Here is an 18991-nt window from a genome sequence, read left to right as displayed (position 1 = left end):
TACAAATCTCATTTATTTTATGGAACTGCATAAATACATTTGGTATGCAATATGCTTCATACCTTCAGGTAGTAGAAAACTCATGTTTCACACTCGTTTTCACTTACACTGTATAAGTAAATATAACCTACTTGAGTGCTCTTCCTTCTCTTGCAGTTGGAACACCTTCCTTGTAGCAGCCCAAGGAATTTGGCAGTTTCACAATGAATTGGATTAGTATTGGGATTTGAAGTAAAAGTAACTCAGTAAACAAGGCTAAAATTTAACTAGACCATGTCCCTGATCTAGCTTATTGCAGGGCTGCCTGAATATTTCTGAGAGCAGAATCAAGGTGGTGAGACAAGCAAGACTGTTTCTTTTGGCAACAGTGTTTGCTCTTCCCAGCTTAAAATAATCACAAACCTAGCATTCATAGTGTTATTGCTTCCTTCTCTCATTTCCTTACTTACAGTCATCAGCACAGAAACTGAACTCAGACTTTCCATCCATCCAAACGTACCATTTAGATTTTTATATATTTATCAACCTCTGCCTTAAAACATACTAACTTTTGTTCTCTGATAGTGATCTTTTAAAATTTTCTAGCCCTATATATAACCAGTTCACAAACACTTCCTCCTATGCTTATATAGTTTTTAGCTATTATTGGTCTATTCATGCCTTTGATTTACTTCTCTGAAGTTATTTATAGACTTTAATCATATATCTCTCTTAGAAGTTTTGGGCAACTAGCATCAAAATGTCAGGAGGTCACTTTGTGTGGGGATTCAGACTACTGTGTAGGGAGTTAGGTTGTCATACTGAGCCCCTATTTAGAAGAGAATACATGAAAAATATTCTGTTTATTTTGTAAAGTTGTAGTTAGTCAGATGCATATGAAGGATTTTAAAATATATTTTTATATATATATATATAATACTTACATATACATTTACATTTTAAATAAAAAAAAGGCCCATATGAGCAGAGAAAGGCCATAATATTGCATACCTAAAATACAAGACCTGCCATTTTTTAGAGTCACTGCTGCTAAAATACTTCTTTACTAACCACAAGCAGTCGAGTGCACTGAAGAGGAGACGATTATGGCCTAATCCACTATATAACTTCTTTGGATCGATCTGAATGAATGGGATAAGTATATCTACTCCTTCATAGCTGAAGAGTTCCTATTGAAAACATAATTAAAGCAATATTTTTCCTTAAATAATACTTACTAAATAGCCATATACAAGAAAACACAAAGGAAACAAAAAAATTTAGATTTACATATTGCAAATTTGGCCCACTTGCTAGAGCTTATGATACATGTAATAAAATGAGATTTTCAGTTTTTCTAATCTGATAATCCCATTCGTTAACAAACTTTACTGTTTTCATTTAAAAATCATGTAAATTAGCAATTAAATATGTGACACTTGCTAGTGGATGTCTGAATGTTCTTGCATTTTAACTGTCACTGTCATAGAAACCAGTTACCAGCCCAGACTTGTGAGCAATGAACTACAATTAACGCATGGTTTTGAATTAAAAAAGAAGTCAGTATTGTTTAAATGAAAATATACCATGTTTTGACATTTTCTGCGTAGTATGAGGTAGAAAGGTACATACTTTTCTGTGGAGATCATTTTCACAGAGAACTGATAAAATAAATACTATATCAGCTTGGATTTCCAGTAGAATAGCATCTTCTTTCTCTTTAGATTTGTTTGCTGCATACTTCAGGATGTCTATAAATGAATATATTTTATACATGTTAATGTCCTATACACAAGTCAGAATTCCATTACAATTGCTGATTTTTAAAAGAATCGAATTTAGACAAAGATATTTTTAAAGGAATCTACTTAATGCTATTCAGTTTTATCTCCCATGTTTTATAACATAGCACACTGATGCTATAGTTTCATGGACCTTACTCTTGGTGACAGTTAACAATAGCAGCTTGTGCTGACTTGTTTCCTTGTTCCAGCCTCTCGTTCCTGTCTCTGTGCTTCCCCTCGTATTGTGCCAGTGCAATGAATTCAGGGATGTGAAATGCATTAAGCAACTCTTAGAAAAAGGTAAAGAACTTATTGATTTGCTTAGCAGCACAGCCTCACAAACATGGGTACTGGGAAATGGGGGAGAGACATAAAATACTACTGCAGCTGAGAAAATCAGCCTTGGAACCACTATGTGAAAGAGCACATGCAAACACATCACTCCTCCAAAGAAAGGTTACTTGAATCTGATGTGTAAGGTATAGTGTTAATTTTGCTTTCACTAAAATCTGTTAAGTTTCCACAGAGTTTTTACTGGAGTTCAATTTTCAACTAAAGATATAAATCTTTTTCTTTCTAGGCTTTCTATTAGAACATACTCTTTGAATTGCAAAGGATCTAACCTATTCATTGTCTCCAGTATGATTCTTTCAGAATCTGGAAACTTTTTATTATTCATAGAATCATAGAATCATTTAGATTCTAGCTTTGGAAAAGACCTTTAAGGTCGTGGAGTCCAACCATAAACCTAACATTGCCAGGTCCCACTGAACCATGTCCAAAAAAGAACTTAAAACAGTGTGCAACGGATCTTATAATCAAATTTAACAGTAGGTTACTGAACAAGAAAATGCTCTAAATTACATGAACGACAGTTAAGCAGTTTTATTCTGCTTTTATTCTTCATAATGTTATTCATATAGAAGTACAGTGTTATTTCTTCTACTCTAAAGAAAGAGGAGCTGCGAAATGCAACACCACAATAGACTTACATAGAACAAGACTCATGGCTGGTGTTCCTTGGGGCTACCACAATGAAAGTAAGATGTAATAAATGCAGTATAATAAAAGAGAGAAGGGGCAGCTTTCACTCTGAAATGATACATCTAGGCTTTTACAGCTGTCTGTTTTGCTTTCTTCTTTCAATTCTGTGTGTTAAAGTGTAGCAAAATTAAAAATAAAATCAATTACATCTTGCATTAATTGTTTTAGGATTTTAGTTTTTTATCAGGCAAAGGAGTAACACACAAAAAATCACAGCACACAAAGAAGCATGAATATTCTTAAGTGTCAACAGAAAGGTACTAATTTAAGTACAGCAACAGAAATTGTGATTTACCCAGTAGCTGGCTAATTGCTCCCTGGTCACACAAATTAAGATTCATAGCTTCATCATAAAGGGACACAACAGATCTCAGCACTCTCAGGCTGTAGCGCATTTGTGCAAGTTTGTTGCCACGACCACCTGTTCCATGGAAGTTACCTTGATCAAAGGAAGAATCTGTGGAGTGATCACAATGAATGCTGGTTTTGGCAGAGACCATATGTTCGTAATAATAATGTGCTCAGGAAAAATAAAAAAAAAGGCTTATCAGTGTAAGTAGGCTAAAAACAAACAAACCCCCTTAATGTTATTAAGGCTTCTTGTTTAAAACCATCTAGTTATAAGCCTTTCTGTGTAGGGCATAAGAAATGTACGATTTTGGTGAACTTTTAGAATTATTACAACATTTTTTTTTAACTTTACAAGATTAATAAAGTCTTCAAAATTCAAAGTACCTTCTCTAGCTTGACTTGTAATATCAACTTCTTGATCTCCATGAGACCCAAATGAAAAAGTCTTCCTAGGAGAACTTATGAATTTTATGACAAAAACTATCCATCACCAGAAAAACAGACCATGAAACTGTGTGCAGTTAGTCACCTTTTTGCTTAGCCCATACTCTTAGCTGATAGCCACAAGCCAGATTTAGTCTGGAAGCTGTCTTATTGTGTACAGCTCTAACTCTGAGTGAATTCCTGCCTCATGGCAGAAATTACTGTTTGGACTTGTTGCTACAGTAAGTGTATCTGACTAGCTTAAAACAGAGGCAGTAGAGATGTGTGGCTGTGCACAGAACTGAAGGAATATTAATACTGCAGTAGTCAGGGCATAGGGCACCAGCTTATCCTTCAGTAGAAAGAATTATTATGGTTGTTTATTTAGAAAGATTAGTCTCCTAAGTGACCTATTGAAAAAGAATAATTCTGACTTCATGGGTTTTACATTTGTCCCTCCTGTCAAAGAAAGCAAGTTCAGTTGAGTTGTGTTTTGAGGTTACTGCGTACAAAAGCCACGAGCATCTACTGACCTTGGCCTATACACCATTCTAGAAACACAAGGAGAAGAGTATTCGCTTGGCAGGACAAATATTTATCCACTAACAAGGGAGCCACTGAAGCTAAAATCGCAATTGCACAAAGCTGTAATTCTTCGTATTGGGCAGCAGACCACTCATGAAATCCAGGCTTTTGATTTGGTTTTATGTAATAAAGCAAAGCTGGCATCACATCATTTTCACTGAGAAGCTACAGAGTCAAGACAAAGAGAGACAGCTTATAGGTTTCACATACAAGAAAAATCTAAAGCAGTGAGTCAACTTTATCTGTCCTACATTGAGAAAAATATGCTTCACTGAGAAAGTATGTCATAAACACTACAAGTACAGACAAAATCTCTTTATATTCTTCAGCATTCCCACAGGCTGTGGTTTATTAAACCTTATTAAGTTCTTCACATATATTTCAATAATGCATTGCAGTCACATGTCAGCTCATTTTCCTAGCATGGTCTAGGTTCGTAACTTTTCTAAAATAGAAACTGTATGCTGCTTTCAAACAGCAGGACTTGGTCAGAGGCTATGTATGAATTCTTGATTTGGAGAATAGCTGATTTCAGTCTACTGGACTATGACAGATAGACAGCTAAATAACACTCCTGTGATTCTTCTGACCTCCTTTTTTTTTTTTCCTTTTGCTTACTGTATCTTATGTTCTGTTAAAATTTACCTGCACGGCACGTGGGTCTTTAGATAAGACTCTTATTACATTAAATAGTAACTTCTTCATCTCAAAGTCCTCATGAGAGTAGGTAAATTTAAGACCTTTTACCAAGGGATTGGGAATTTTAACTGTAAAGGAAATTGTAGATTGGTTACAAAAAAGTAATCATTAAAAGTAAAAACAATGTAATTATGCAGTATGAAATCTCTTACCTTCAGTAAATGTTGCAAGTACTATTAACAGCTTTGCAAATCCACTTTCCTAACAGGCATTCAAAAAACATATATTAATTAAATAAAATGGGAGTGGAATTAATACTTATGATTTAATTTTAGTTTCCTTTTTTTTTTCTTCAGAACACAGATCTTAACATATCCTATGGCAGAATAAACAGAATTTTATCAAAGAAGAGATCAATCATTTGGACGTTGTACAATACTAATTAACTACAGTCCTAAGGGTAGGTAGTTAAACCCATGTCTCATTCACTACAATTCTGAACCTGTACGGGGAAGTCCCAAACACATTTATTCACTACTATAACCTACCACACAAGAAAACTGGATTCTCAATATTGTCAGTGTTGCGGTTTTTTTTGAAATGCATTTACACATGTGTAAGTTTCATCATCATCGGGGTGATCAATATATACAATTTTGTGCTTTCAGTTGTGCATACTAGTCACACTTATAGCCAACTTCAGTGCATTTGCAAGTAAGGACACGAAAACTGCATGTATGAGCAACATGAATTTACAGATATTATGTAGTAAAAATTCAGAAAATAAAATCTTGTAATTCACAGCTCCTAGAGAGCTACAGAAGTATAACGACGTCTAACATAACTACAGATAGGACCAAGGGCAGGGGGTGTCTATGCAGCACATTACAGACAAAAGAGCTTTGTTTCTGAGGTGATTAGAAGCCATGGTTATCAGGACATTGCTCTTCTTGAGCAACAAGATACATAAGCTTGGTCTCAGTACTCCAGCAAGCCACCTCCGAGCTTTCCACCAGCTCCCAAAAGGAGCAGAGCTCACGAACACTACACAGATATCCCCACAAAATCAAATGGTTCTATTAATTTTGCAGCAGCTCTTTAGATGTGTTCCCAAAAAGCTGGGCTCAGATTTGTTCAGCCTAGCTCTGGAAGTTAGCAGGTACCCAAATTTTAACAATCAGAAAAATATTGCAGAAGTAATTTTAAAGAAAGCATTGCAGTACACAACTATATTGCATATTTGTTTTTGTCTCTGTGGTATCTCTATTTTCTGCACAAAACCACTGCAAAGTGGTTAAATAGAAAGCAACATCAAAACTTATTCCTGTTTTCTCCTTTCCAATTAATGTAGTAATAAATTCTGATGGAAACTAATAAGCAATTACCAAACACAGTTTTATTCTAACACAAATACAATAATAATTAATATCATTAAAAGCTTTATTTTACATCTATTTTCCATTTTACTGTGGTGAGAAAATTATTTTCTTTTTCAAGTCTCCAATTCCTGTGCTGATTTCCGAATAATGTTAAATACAAGATGGAGTTTTCTGAAGTTGCTTGGGTAGTATATTAAGAAAAAAAGTGAATATTCTGACACAAACGTCTCTGGGATTATCTGCAAGGCAGGATTCAACAGTAATGTTAATGTTTTTGTCTACCTGATATTTGTACCTTATACCTATCTCCACAGATGAAGTAAAATCTCTGGGGAGGCAGAGAATACAGAACTTGAGTTAAAACATTTTCATTTTTTCCTTGCACTGGAACAAGCTTTCTTCCTTGAAGCATAAGGAATATAAATAACATGTCTCGGTTATTTATCTTGTAGGAAAAATGTGCCCTTTCCTACAGCCAGATAAACAATTTGGATATTTTAGACAGAAAATACATTGCTGCAGTAGTATAACAGACATTTCGTAATAGTGATAAGATGGAACATCTGAATGAAAAACCTGTTATCTTAACTGCAGACTATAAAATCTTTCTAGTAATACAGCCAATAGGGAAACACCTACTTAAGTTAAGAAATTAATTCCCTGAAAACAATCCATTCCTGGACAGACAGTAGATCTACACAGGCACTTGATTGCTTAATTATCATTATGCAGTTCTAATTCTCAATGGTAAAGTGAGAGTAAAAGAATATTAACGCCTATAAAAAGTTAACTTCTCTGCAGTTTCCTCATAAAAAAAATCTGGAATATTACAGAAGAATGAGTCATCTACTTTTCAGGCAACTCATGATAGTGCATTCTGGATTACATTTATGTGACCTAGACTTAGAAAGAATTTATGTGCCTCATTAACTGGATCCAAGTAATTATTTTGCCAGCATCTTATTTAGAACTTCTGAGCTGGTTCTGGAGGACTCTTCCTGTTCCTGGTGATGAGGCACAGATACTTCAGTTGAATTTGGGCCACCTGAATACAGCCTGTATCCCTACATCTTCAAACAGCAAATGAGATTTAGTGCAAAACTCATTGTTACAGAATAGCACATCTGAGAATCTGCAAGAATACAGGAGCTAACATTAGCTTTTGCCCAAGAAAAGTACTAGGGTAATTTTCTAAGTATTAAATAAAGTTGATGCTAGTACTCCAGGCTAATGACCCACAGATTTGAAGTCTCTGAGGTAAAGGGAATTGCATAAAGAAAAAAAGTTACTTGCTCAGCCAATCTAAGAAAGATGAAAGCACTGGAGACAGAGTAAAACAAATATCAGCATCCTAATGGCAAAAAATACTGAGCATACAATAGCAAAGGAGAAGTTATTTGTCCCTGGAATATAACTATAAATACTTACAATCATTGGTGCTGCAGGATTTTCAGCTAGTAATGTGGCAAAAACCAAGAGGTCATTCCGTAGCTGACGATCATAATGCCGGAAACCATGCATAAGAAGGTTTACAAATACTTCTTTCAAAGCACTTAAAAGACAGTGAAATGTATTTTACCTTTTCTTTTCATATTCTAGTTTTAGACAGCTCTAGATACATGTATCCTCACTTAGCATCATACTTTTCAAAGCCTTAGGGTTTAATTGTGAGAGAAATACCTTAAAACTTTATTATTTATTATTATTTAGCTTTATTATTAAATGCTTACTTTTGTGTACCACCAGACATCCAATTTAAGCATATACACAAGGTGCATGTATTACAAATTGCACCTTCCACTGCATGTGTTATAAATAATTAACAGAAACCCATAGTATTTACTCAAGCAATAAAACGGATGTTGTTGAATGATTATAAAGAAGAAATGGTCTAATCCTAAATAGTTAAAAGTAAATCACTAAAGAAGAACCTGTTATTTACTCCAGCAGAGGATCTAGAACTAAGTCTTGTGTATCATAGAACAGAATTTCCTAATAATTTTATAATATAAGAATTTCAACAGTGCAGTAATACTGGCCTGCCAAGCCTAACACATGAGCCTGAAAATGATGCAATTAACTTTTTCATCATACAAAGCAATAGATAGAGCTGTGCCTCTTGCACTCTGCAGCAGAGCACCTTGATCTCCCTCTTGCTCTATAGCAGAACTAAGTGGTGGTTGACTGCTGCATTCATGAAATAAAGAGAGACTTCACAAGGAAATAGTTCTGAAGTTGACTGGATCTGTGATTAACTGGACCCTGGCCACTGAGTTTGTAAGCCACCTGGCAGACAACTCTTGTACTCTACATCATACCCAGGCATCTCACAGGCTACAGTGCTATCTAACCTGCTGAAACAGAAACAGATGCCTGAGAGGTCTAACTCATTGGCTGCTTGGCTATGAGGTCTGATCCAGTAGTGCTTCCATTTTAGAGAATCAGATATGCTAATACTAAGAACTTAATGAGGACTAAATGAGAGACCTTAATTCCCTTTATGCATTTTCTCTCAATTAATTTCAAACAAAATGCTACAAAACAGAAATGCTTTCAATGTCTCCAAAATTACAAAATTTATTCATAAAACAATTCCCTGTACTTACTATACACATTCCAAGCTACTGAGCTGATTAGCAACTTCTTCTTTTGAGCTGTTTTCCAATAGGTTCCACAGGATTTCTGAGGAGCGGAACACCAGTTGTCCTGAGGGATCAACACCATTTAGATACAAACAGAGCCTGCTGGCTGCTTGGGCCTTCATCATAAGTCTGCAATTTACTCCTGAAATTATGAAAATCTCAATAATTAGTTCCCTGTAGGACAGTAATTGTTTCAGACATGTTCAGAGAACAAACGATTTACCATCAGAGGTAATGAGGTTGTTGAAAGAACAAGTTTGTACTAACCAGAGCTGGAGAGATGCTGGAGAGCTTTAAGTACCCACAGCTTCTCAGTAAGTTGATTTTCAACTAATGCTAGTGACAAAATGAGGGTTTCTGCTAATCCACCTAATTCAGCCATCTGAATTTTATAGTTTGCACTTGTTGGCTGGTAACCTGCACATACAATAACTTTAGTTATAATGCAGTAAACATTCAGAATTTTGGTCACTTCATAAAATACTCATCCTTTCTCAAGAAAGGATTGAGAACTGAGTATCACAGAATCATAGAATAACCAGGTTGGAAGTGACCCACCGGATCATTGAGTTAGTCCTAAAATCAGTTAAAGAAAATCTAGTAAAGAACAAGAACTGGTTTTCTCATATCTGAGTATTAAAAGAGTCTAAAGCATATCCAACAGACTTACCCTCAAGAAGACTAAAATACTATATAAACAAATTAATTGCTTCCTAAAATTTACAGAATAAGGGAAAAAATAAGGTTATAGAGAGGTGAAAACCTTTTTCAGGTCATGCAATAAGTTGTTGGCTCAGGACCTAGTTCTCTTCTGTAGCCTATTCACCAAAGAATTAATGCCTTTTATTATTATATTACTTAATACCTGTGAAACCAACCTATGATTTATAAGCCTGGCTTTCTAATGTTCCCTGGTTTTACTTCTGCCCATGCATATACACAACTGCATTTCATTACTGAATTAGGAGGGAAGGGGGAGCATTGAGAAAATAAATTTGTATTTGTAAATGCTAACTCATGAAAGTAAAGTTTATCTTAAATAGCTTAAATATATATACCAAATGACATGAAATGCAGGATTGATAAATGCAGATAATGCATGTGGTGAATCAAGTTTTAACTGAGTGTTAACTCTGAGAGGATCTAAGTTGGTATTACTTTATAGGTAAGAGAACTATGCAGGATCAAAATTTGGCAAGATTCATGTATATGTTCAGAGGTGAGAAATTTGACTTTAAAAAATCAGACTGAAAAACATACTTCATTTTTGAGATAACATCTTATTTTCTAAATCTAGAGAAGAATGAAGTCTCTCAATATTTAATGTTTATCTTAATGGAACTATTTACAGATATAAACCTAGCAACACATTTAGCTGCCTGCAGGACTTGAGTCTTGTTTGTAAGGTAAAAGCAGATTTCTTTGCTTTCCTATTTCTAGCATCTTGTGAGGGCTGTTGCAGCTGCAGCTTCTTTAGGCCTCCTAAAATAAATGAAAAATAGCAAGAGGGCACAGGAACCAGTGCAACGCTATAGGAACACAGCAAGGGAGCACACTGACATCCAGCATGCTTCCTCACCTGTGCCCTGGATCCACACTCTGACAATGTTCATCTGTAGCTTGTCTGCCTATAAATCTAGAGCTGTGTCACAGCCCGTGGTACTGTGCCCCAGGAGGGGACCTACGACTGGTTTTGCTTGACAACAGCTCCGGCACCATCATAAGAGTCAAAGAAATAAATAGCAGTGGATTCTGATGACAGATTGCATGCCTGTCCATGATACCAGAGGATCATGTTTGAGCTTACATGCAGGCACCATCGGCCTCTTGCTGTAGAGAAAAGTCACAATTTATTCAAAACCTATGCTCAAGTGTGTCTATATAATATAAATTCAAGTCAAATTTAAATGGGATCAGATCTATCCCCCACAAGCAATACAAGTGAAACCAGAGCTACTTCTCTCCAGGCAACATATACATAGCTGAAAATTACATTTCCCTTCTTATAACCCTCATCCTAACTATTCTTTCTTTCACCATTATCCATGTTTTGGAGAACTTGTGATGACTTCATGTTTTCTGGATTTTATTTAATCCTAATCCCATAACTATAATAATTAATTTGTTGTACATTGATGAACTAATTTCAGATTTGGAGTGTGCATTTCTATAAAAAAATCTTAATTGTACATTTGCCAGTGCTATATATTTGAGATAGAGTAACTATAGCTATAATGGAAAAATAATGCATAGCTACTTAAAAGAGCCATTTCACAGTAGCTTGGATCACAAACACTGTATTTCTCGCGATACTTGAAAATACTGTGCTTTACCTGAAAGTACTTTTCTCGGTAGCTCCATATTATAGAAGCTAACAACACACTTACAGATTTGTATTCTGACTTGAGAGCTTGGCACCCTCATCAAATAACCTGTTAGAAACAAAAAAATGTAAATTACAAAGCTTATAAATTTTTTTGAAAGTAATCTTAAAATTTCTTTACAGTACTTACTGGGCTAGGTCCAGCCCTGTTCAATATCTTTATCAGTGACCTCAATGAAGGCAAGCTCCACCAGGGAAGGTTCAGGCCTGACATCAGGAAAAAAGGTTTTCATGGAAAGGGTCATTGGGCACTGGAACAGGCTTCCCAGGAAGGTGGTTAAATCACCTTCCCTGGAGGTGTTTAAAAGACAGGTGAATGAGGTGCTGAGGGGCATGGTTTAGTAGTTGATAGGAACGGTTGGACTCAATGATCCTGTGGGTCCTTTCCAACCTAGTGATTCTACGAGTCTATAATTACTGTTTCCTTTGGTCGTACTCCCTACAAATCTGCCCTTTCATGCAAAATTTGGCTATAAAATAATCAAGGGACAGGGACTCCTGCACTGAAGAGGACAAAGGGTCTTGGAGGAGTAGCATAACATCAACCATAAAGTGACCTCCTCTGCTTTGTGGCTACAGACCCTCATAAGAGACTAAATGTTTTCCACAAGCTGTGGAATTCAGGAGAAAGCTAATATACTAGGTTGTTGTCATCATTACTATGTCAGAAACTCTTCTTCTAGGAGACATGGTATGACATAAAGAGAGCACAGAAAGAGATCCTTTTCCACAAGATAAAGAGAATTCCATTGATAGGTACTAGTAGCTAAGACAGACAATATAAATAATCTTTTAGATTTTAGTGTATTTTTGGCCATAAAGAGAATCTGGAACTATCTCAAACCAGGAAGACATTCTCTGCTATCTACTTGGGCCTGTGAAAACAGACTTCTAAGAACTATTTTTTCTCACCCATTTCAAGGATAATCTTTTTTTCATGTGTGACAGGCTGATTGTGCTACCTCTTTACCATTTAAATCTCACCATTAAGTGAGCTGATACATCACTACTGCTTTACTCTGAATTCTTTTTGACCTATTGTGCTTGCAGTATTTTCTTTGAAAATAACAAACGTGCCACGCAAGGTCATAAAAAGATATTTTGGTACTAAGAGATCCAGTGACATTAAGACATGATTTTGACACCTTCTTCTTAGCAACTCTATTAAAACAGATTTCTGAGACACAGAAGCTCATGGCTCAGATGCAGCAGGAGGCTGAAGTCAGGAAGCGTTACCCCTACCAACGCATGGCACTATACTGACTTTCTGTACTTTGGTTTTGTAGGTGACTGGTCTCATGTTTCACGTTTTGAAGGTTTAAGCTGAGTCAGGAGTTTCTCACTTGTTTCTGCCATTTGGTTTCAAAGAAGCAGGAAGGATACATGCTCCCCTTATCCCCGGCTTCAGTGTTCATAGTAATAACCCAATTTCTCAGAGCAAAATGAAATGAAACAGGCTACAGACAGGTTTACTAGTTCTTCAGATGTACTGATAAAGTTATCTCATGTAGCTTCTGACACTGGCAAACAGGTAATCCTACTAGCTAATCTGCAGGTTAGCTGCACATCAAAATAAGAACGGTTTTTAACACTAAAAAGCAAAGAGGACAATGAATAATTGCAAGAAATTACTTATATTTACTAAGGAGGTAACAAGCAATTAAAATCACGCTAATGAAACAGTTAATTTTATGGCATAATAAACATTCTATTGTGGCATATCAATTTAGGCTTACCGAGTTGTGCAATGAATTTTGAAACTGTGGTGGAATAGCTTACTTCGTCAGAGAATTTCTTTTTATGAAATGGTAACCTGAAAAATGAAATTAAAAAAATCTACAACTATGTTTAAAATACTGCAGAAGAGCACTAATCAAAGTCACCAGAAAAGCTTGTCCTTGATTTTTTTTTTTGCAAATAAGGGCAAAAACATTCTTTGCAAAGCTGATTCTACACTGAAAGTTCTAGTTCCATGATCTGGCAATTACATTTTGGCGATTAGTGGTACATACTCAAAGATAACATTTTCATAATTTGTATTTGGTGCAATAAGAAATACTGAATAAAAAATGTCATTTAAATGTGGAAGATTAAAGATATGGCCTATGCCATGTCAGGCTATTACAGAGCTAGACTATGCATAGACATGTGCAGAGGTGGAAAAAACCCCATCATATCCCTGGGTAGGGCCTCTTGAAATGGATAAAAATAAAACCAACAAACTGACTCCAAATAGCCCAATGACAAATTCATTTTTAAAAACAGGATATTAAGAAATGTTCACTAACATTTGCAAAAATGCTCAGATATGATATAAACATCTAAGTGCTAAAAATTCTCTAATAGTAAACATTACAACATTACACTAATGTCTCTGCAGCTCACAGTGTAGAAGCAGCTTTCCAGTAGGATGACCTCTGTAAACACAGCCAGAGAAAAAGAAAGGAGAGAGCAAATAATGGAATAAATGTAGGAAGGAGGGCAGGGGAGCACAAGGAAGAAACAGACATTGAAATAGAAGTGGGAAAAAGACAGGTAAACAGAAGCAGTTACGAAAAAGTGGAAAATTTTACTACAGGAGTTCTAGTATCTGCAAGGACATTTTAAATAACAGCCCCTCCCTCTAGTTACAACTTCTCTCTGTTGTATGAAAAGGCAGTGAATCGTTGGGGAATTTCCAAGGTAAAGAAATTAAAGCAATACCCAAGGGTGCAATCTTCCAAAATATATTAATTGCAGAAACCACAATTCTTGCTGAACTGCTGTAAGGGACGAGAAGTCTTAATCACAACTAAACTTCACCGAATTTATATGTTCATTCTCAGTTTTCTCACGCTTCTGCCAAACACCAAAGAAAATGAAAGATTGTGATGCACGTTCTCATTGTCCACTGCGTGGCAGCAAAGCAAAGCAGTAGAACTGACAGCGCTTAAGGAACTAAAAATTCAGCTGAGAAGTGCCATGTTTATTAAATCTAACAGCTAAGAGGAAGCTAAGTAAAAACCTACTTGAGGTTTATTGTGCGACTCATTTTCTGCCTGGCATAATTTTCCTCTCCCTTATTCTCTCCAATTATAATTAAATACAGGAGTAACGTTAGTTACAAGCATTCCATAAGGAATTTTACTATTATCATTGAGGAGGAGAAAAACTATTGAGGTGTGGATCACACCAAATTTCTATTCCACAAATAATTTAAAATACTGTATGACAATGAAGATGCCCAAAAGTTCATGAAATATGTTTTTAAATTAATTACAAATCCCAAATCCTCCAGTTGCTGTAGTTCTTTTTCTTCTACAGTATGGCTTGTCATTTGGTAAAGTTTACCTTCAAGTATTAAAGTGTCTTTGTGTCACTTCAGGTTTTTAAACTCACTTAGAGAGCTTGTTTGAAACAGCAAAATGTATTGCACTAGGACTTAGCTGCTGGATCTTTTGAGGCCAGCAGTCCCACAGCCAACTTGCTCTAGGCAATAAGACACCTTGGGGAATCTTGTTTCCAAGTAAACTGGGGCCAATTACAATACACTTTTGAATGATGTAATATGTAGCTCCACTGATACGAAACTGCTAAAATGGGTCCTTCCTTCAAGCCAACAGAAATTACATTCAAGGAAAACACAGTTCATGAAAAGGGTGGGTGACGTAATAGATGCCTTGCAGATATTCATGCCTTATAGATAGATACTGTATGGATACGTTAGTTGCCTTAGAAAATGTAAGAACATGCTAATAAGCAGTGTTTAAATCTCTAAAAGAAGGGCTGAAGTGTACTTACCCACATAATTTAATAAGTTCACATAAATGCTCAGTGAAAGCTTCTTGTTCATTCACTTTTTCTGCACACAGGTTAAGAATTTCAATTATTTGTGCTAAATTCTCAAGAGGCTTTTAATTTAAAGTCAAGGAAATCAGATTGTCTGTACTGCTATGTATGAATCAGAAGAAAACATTGAAAACTCTATTCATCATACTTAAAAGACACAACAAAGAAAAACCAAGACCAGTGCTTTCGAAGTTAGATGTCTAAAATGAAGCATATAAAGTCAATACTTAGGCTTTTCAAAGTAGCCTTACTTTTACAGAATTAGAACTCTTGCAAATTTGATTTAGCTTTCTTATCATTTGAACTCAGAGGAAGTTCAGCACTGAATATCTAAAAAGATCAAAAGTTTTTACATCAAGGTGTCAGATTTACCTATCTAAATTCTGGTATCTCGATATACGTATCTAAATTGAGGTATTTAATTTCTTTCCTACTCTAGTCCCAAGTGAGTAACCAAAGTTTGAAAATCTGGACCCATACACATATTGAGACTACCTAATTTAGGGTAGAGCCCTGAAATCAAAACTGAACAGACCACTGATATTGAGAAGTTACTACCGATCCACCGACTTGTGGAAACTGCCTGCAACTGATGAGCCACAACTCAGTTGTGATGTAGTGTGACAGCTTAAACCACTTGGGCAGTTACTTGAACTGTATGAAACTAATCACATTTTTTCATATGCCAACATCCTTCCTAGTATTTTGATTATTGGAAATCTTTTAATTTGTAATGCAAATATGAAGAAAGTTCTAGATAAATTAGTCTGACTTTATTTTTCCTTAAAATGTCTCCTCACTGGAAGTCATTGCTATTTCATCTGCTGCTTCTTAAATAGTGACAATTACTATGCTTGTCTATTCTGAGTTGAAAGTACACTAAGCAAATTTTGAACACTTTCAACCACTGTACATGTGAGATCCCTCTACTGAATTTTGTAACTCATCAAGCCGGCACCCCAAACTTTTCCTAAACTACCAACTCTGGCTAAAGATGCACAAGAAGGCAAATGATGATAATGTACATGTACCATCACAGCTGTCCATGTGGAAGCACAGCAGATTATAAAACAATTTGCTGAAAAGTCAGAGTATTAACATACATAAACCACCATGACTTTAGAATCCTACGGTGCAAAAAGGATACAAATCCATTTTCAAAATGCTTGACTACCTTCTCGAGAGTTTTCAGCTGCTCTTTTTGCAAATCTTTCTTAAGTAAATGAATGAAAAACAGGTTTTAATTGCAGTTTGCCTTAGGACATTAAATGATTATGTTTATCCCCTTTTAAGTTTAAATGAAAGTGGAAACCAGATTAAAAAATCACAAGACGCAACAAAATTCTGAAAGTGCTTTGCAGCAGGATTAGCTGCTTGATCAAGCCTCATTTCTAAGTACAGAGTCTGTGCACTTGTAACTAAAGAGGCTTTTTAAAACTCAATCTTTTGTTCAAATGTGTGAGCTTTCTCTCTTAAATTCCTTGGGATTCTGTGAAAGACAACGAAGAAAACCAAACCTATGTCACACATGACACAGAAGTGTAAAAATGTAGTCTAAGTGGCTTAGAGTGGATCTCTGCCACTAATAGGAAACAGTCTGCAAATTCAAACTTGAAAAGAACAGAAGTGAGGATGTGTCAGGGTGTCAGCAACATACAGCATCATTCTGGCTTTTCTGAGCACCACCACACTGGCCAAGAGCACTGCAAATTGAGGCAGCCCAGAAAGTTGTTTCAGAAATCCACAAACCCAGAATCCTAAAGGCATTTTATCATACACCTTATACTCTTTACAGAAGCAGTAAACAACATCACCCGGCACATTTTTCTTCAGTAAGTTTACTCTATTAGCTCTGAATCAAAGCATGGGGAAAAAAAGGACATGAACTTCTTATCTGTGGGGCATTAACTTAAAAGGGGTGTATTTAATCAACTTCTTCCTTTCATGATATGAATTATTAGGTTTTTAGATTAAAAAAAACTGATGCCTTAGTGAATTTAGCTTGCCAAATCTTCTTGTGGAGAACAAAACCAGTCTCTGGAAGTCTAAGAGATTATGCTCTCCTATGTGCCTAGGCAGTCATATTTGCTCCTCAGCACTGAACTTTGTATATTTCTCCTTCCTTTAAAATCACCTCCCTGTAGAAATGTTAGCAGTTAACTTGGGCACATACAGAAATTCCTGACATACTTGCAGGAAGTCTGTATTTCTGTTTCCCAGCTGCAGGTTTCAGCACTCAAAACCTCCCAGATGAATTAGAGATTTTGCATATCTAGTTTTTAAATGTGCATGCTTCTCTTTTTTATTAAAAAAAAAAGGCTTGTGTGAGGATGTTCTGGCTTCCATCTACCTGTTTATCTACCTGGCTTCTTTCCATCCATCCATCCATCCATCCATCCATCCATCCATCCATCCATCCATCCATTCATCCATCCATCCATTTTAATTAAAAACACATCATTGATACCATTCCCTAGTACAATGATCATCTTTAGAGGAAGTGCTCACATACCCGAACAAACACCTCAGCATGGAGCTCTGTAGCCCCAGCCATCATCTGGTTTATTTAGGGTAGGTACTAAAGTAATTGTATAAAACTTTTTACTAACCCTATCACTACCTGTGTAACTGAAATAATGAGGTAGCACTTACTGACTCTGAATCTTCAAGTAGTTTGATGACATGATTCAGATCCACTGATCGTAACTGTGCATCCTGGAAAAGTCACACTTTTAACTTTTTTTTTTAAAACTATGTTTTAGAAATGCTTAAACCTTAAAATGCCAGCTGAATTAACACGGATCTGCCCATGCAGGGGTAAATCCAGGCTGGGTGGGGAGCACAACCTGGGGCTTGTTCTTGGCACCTCGCAGTGGTCAAGCCAGGCCAGGCCAAGCCAGACAAGGCAAAACCAAGCCAGGGCAAGCTAAGCCAGGTAAAACCAAGGCAAGTAAAACCAAGTCAGGCAAAGCCAAGACAAGCCCAGCCAGGGAACGCCAAGCCAGGCCAGGCCATACTTTGCCAAGCCACACCAGGGCCGGTGGGGTGGGTGACTCCTGGCCGAGGGAGGGCAGGGAGCTCACCTGGACGGCGCCGAGGTCCGCGCCGGCGCCCGAGCCGCCCGTGCGCCGCTCCCCGCCGCCGCGCGAGGGGCCGGGGGCCGGAGACAGCGCCGGGGAGCGGGCGGGAACGCCGGGGGCTGCGGGCTCGGCCAGCGAGGACATGGCGGGGCCCGCACCAACCGCCGCCCGGCCCGCGCCGTTGCCATGGGAACGCGGCGGCGCCCCCTGCCGGGGCCCGGCGGCCTCTAACGGGCTCCGCGCCTCCAGCCCTGCCGCCCTGTGTGAGATCGTGCACGGACCAGCGCTGCCCTCCGTCTGGAAGAACAGCAATCATAGACTCATCGTTAGGGTTGGAAGGGGCCATAAAGCCCATCCAGTTCCAGCCTCTGCCATGGGCAGGGACACCTCCCACCAGACCAGGCTGCCCAAGGCCCATCCAACCTGGCCTTGAACACCTCCGGGGATGGGGCAGCCACAGCTTCCCTGGGCAACCTGTGCCAGGGCCTCAGCACCCTCATGGTGAAGAAATTCTTCCTTATGTCTAGCCTAAATCTGCCCCTCTCCAGTTTATAGCCAGTGTCCCTTGTCCTATCACTACAAGTCTTTGTGAACAGTCCCTCCCCAGCTTTCCTGTAGCCCCTTCAGGTACTGGAAGGTCGTTATAATGTCTCTTTGGAGCTTTCTCTTCTCCAGGCTGAACAACCCCAACTCTCTCAGCCTGTCCTCTTATGGGAGGTGCTCCAGCACTCTGATCATCCTTGTAGCCCTCCTCTGAACCCGTTCCAACAGCTCCATATCCTTCTTACGCTGAGGATTCCGGAACAGGACACAGTACTCCAGATGCGGTCTCACAAGAGAGGAGTAGAGGGGCAGAATCACCTCTCTCGACCTG

At 37.5% G+C, this 18991-nt stretch overlaps 1 protein-coding gene across 2 annotated transcripts in view; it reads right to left on the bottom strand.

Moving 5' to 3' along the window:
* Positions 1-18261, bottom strand: part of LOC138721971 (GTP-binding protein 10-like) — a 60183-nt gene extending 41922 nt beyond the window's left edge. For both annotated transcript variants that reach the window (XM_069859612.1, XM_069859613.1), the window contains exons 1-15: positions 18121-18261; positions 17690-17752; positions 16185-16250; positions 14990-15099; positions 12946-13022; positions 11160-11258; positions 9094-9243; positions 8791-8968; positions 7613-7736; positions 5018-5066; positions 4812-4933; positions 4115-4331; positions 3103-3264; positions 1612-1730; positions 1051-1169 (exon numbers count right to left, since the gene is read on the bottom strand). In XM_069859612.1, coding sequence (XP_069715713.1) covers positions 1051-1169; positions 1612-1730; positions 3103-3264; positions 4115-4331; positions 4812-4933; positions 5018-5066; positions 7613-7736; positions 8791-8968; positions 9094-9243; positions 11160-11258; positions 12946-13022; positions 14990-15099; positions 16185-16250; positions 17690-17752; positions 18121-18261 — 1796 coding nt within the window. The remainder of the gene's footprint in view (positions 1-1050; positions 1170-1611; positions 1731-3102; positions 3265-4114; positions 4332-4811; positions 4934-5017; positions 5067-7612; positions 7737-8790; positions 8969-9093; positions 9244-11159; positions 11259-12945; positions 13023-14989; positions 15100-16184; positions 16251-17689; positions 17753-18120) is intronic.
* Between the last annotated feature and the right edge of the window lie 730 nt (positions 18262-18991).

The sequence above is a fragment of the Phaenicophaeus curvirostris genome, chromosome 6 (genome assembly GCF_032191515.1).
Source record: "Phaenicophaeus curvirostris isolate KB17595 chromosome 6, BPBGC_Pcur_1.0, whole genome shotgun sequence".
Taxonomy (NCBI): domain Eukaryota; kingdom Metazoa; phylum Chordata; class Aves; order Cuculiformes; family Cuculidae; genus Phaenicophaeus; species Phaenicophaeus curvirostris.
Note: the sequence above shows the minus strand (reverse complement) of the source record. Positions and strands in the feature narration are given on the sequence as shown.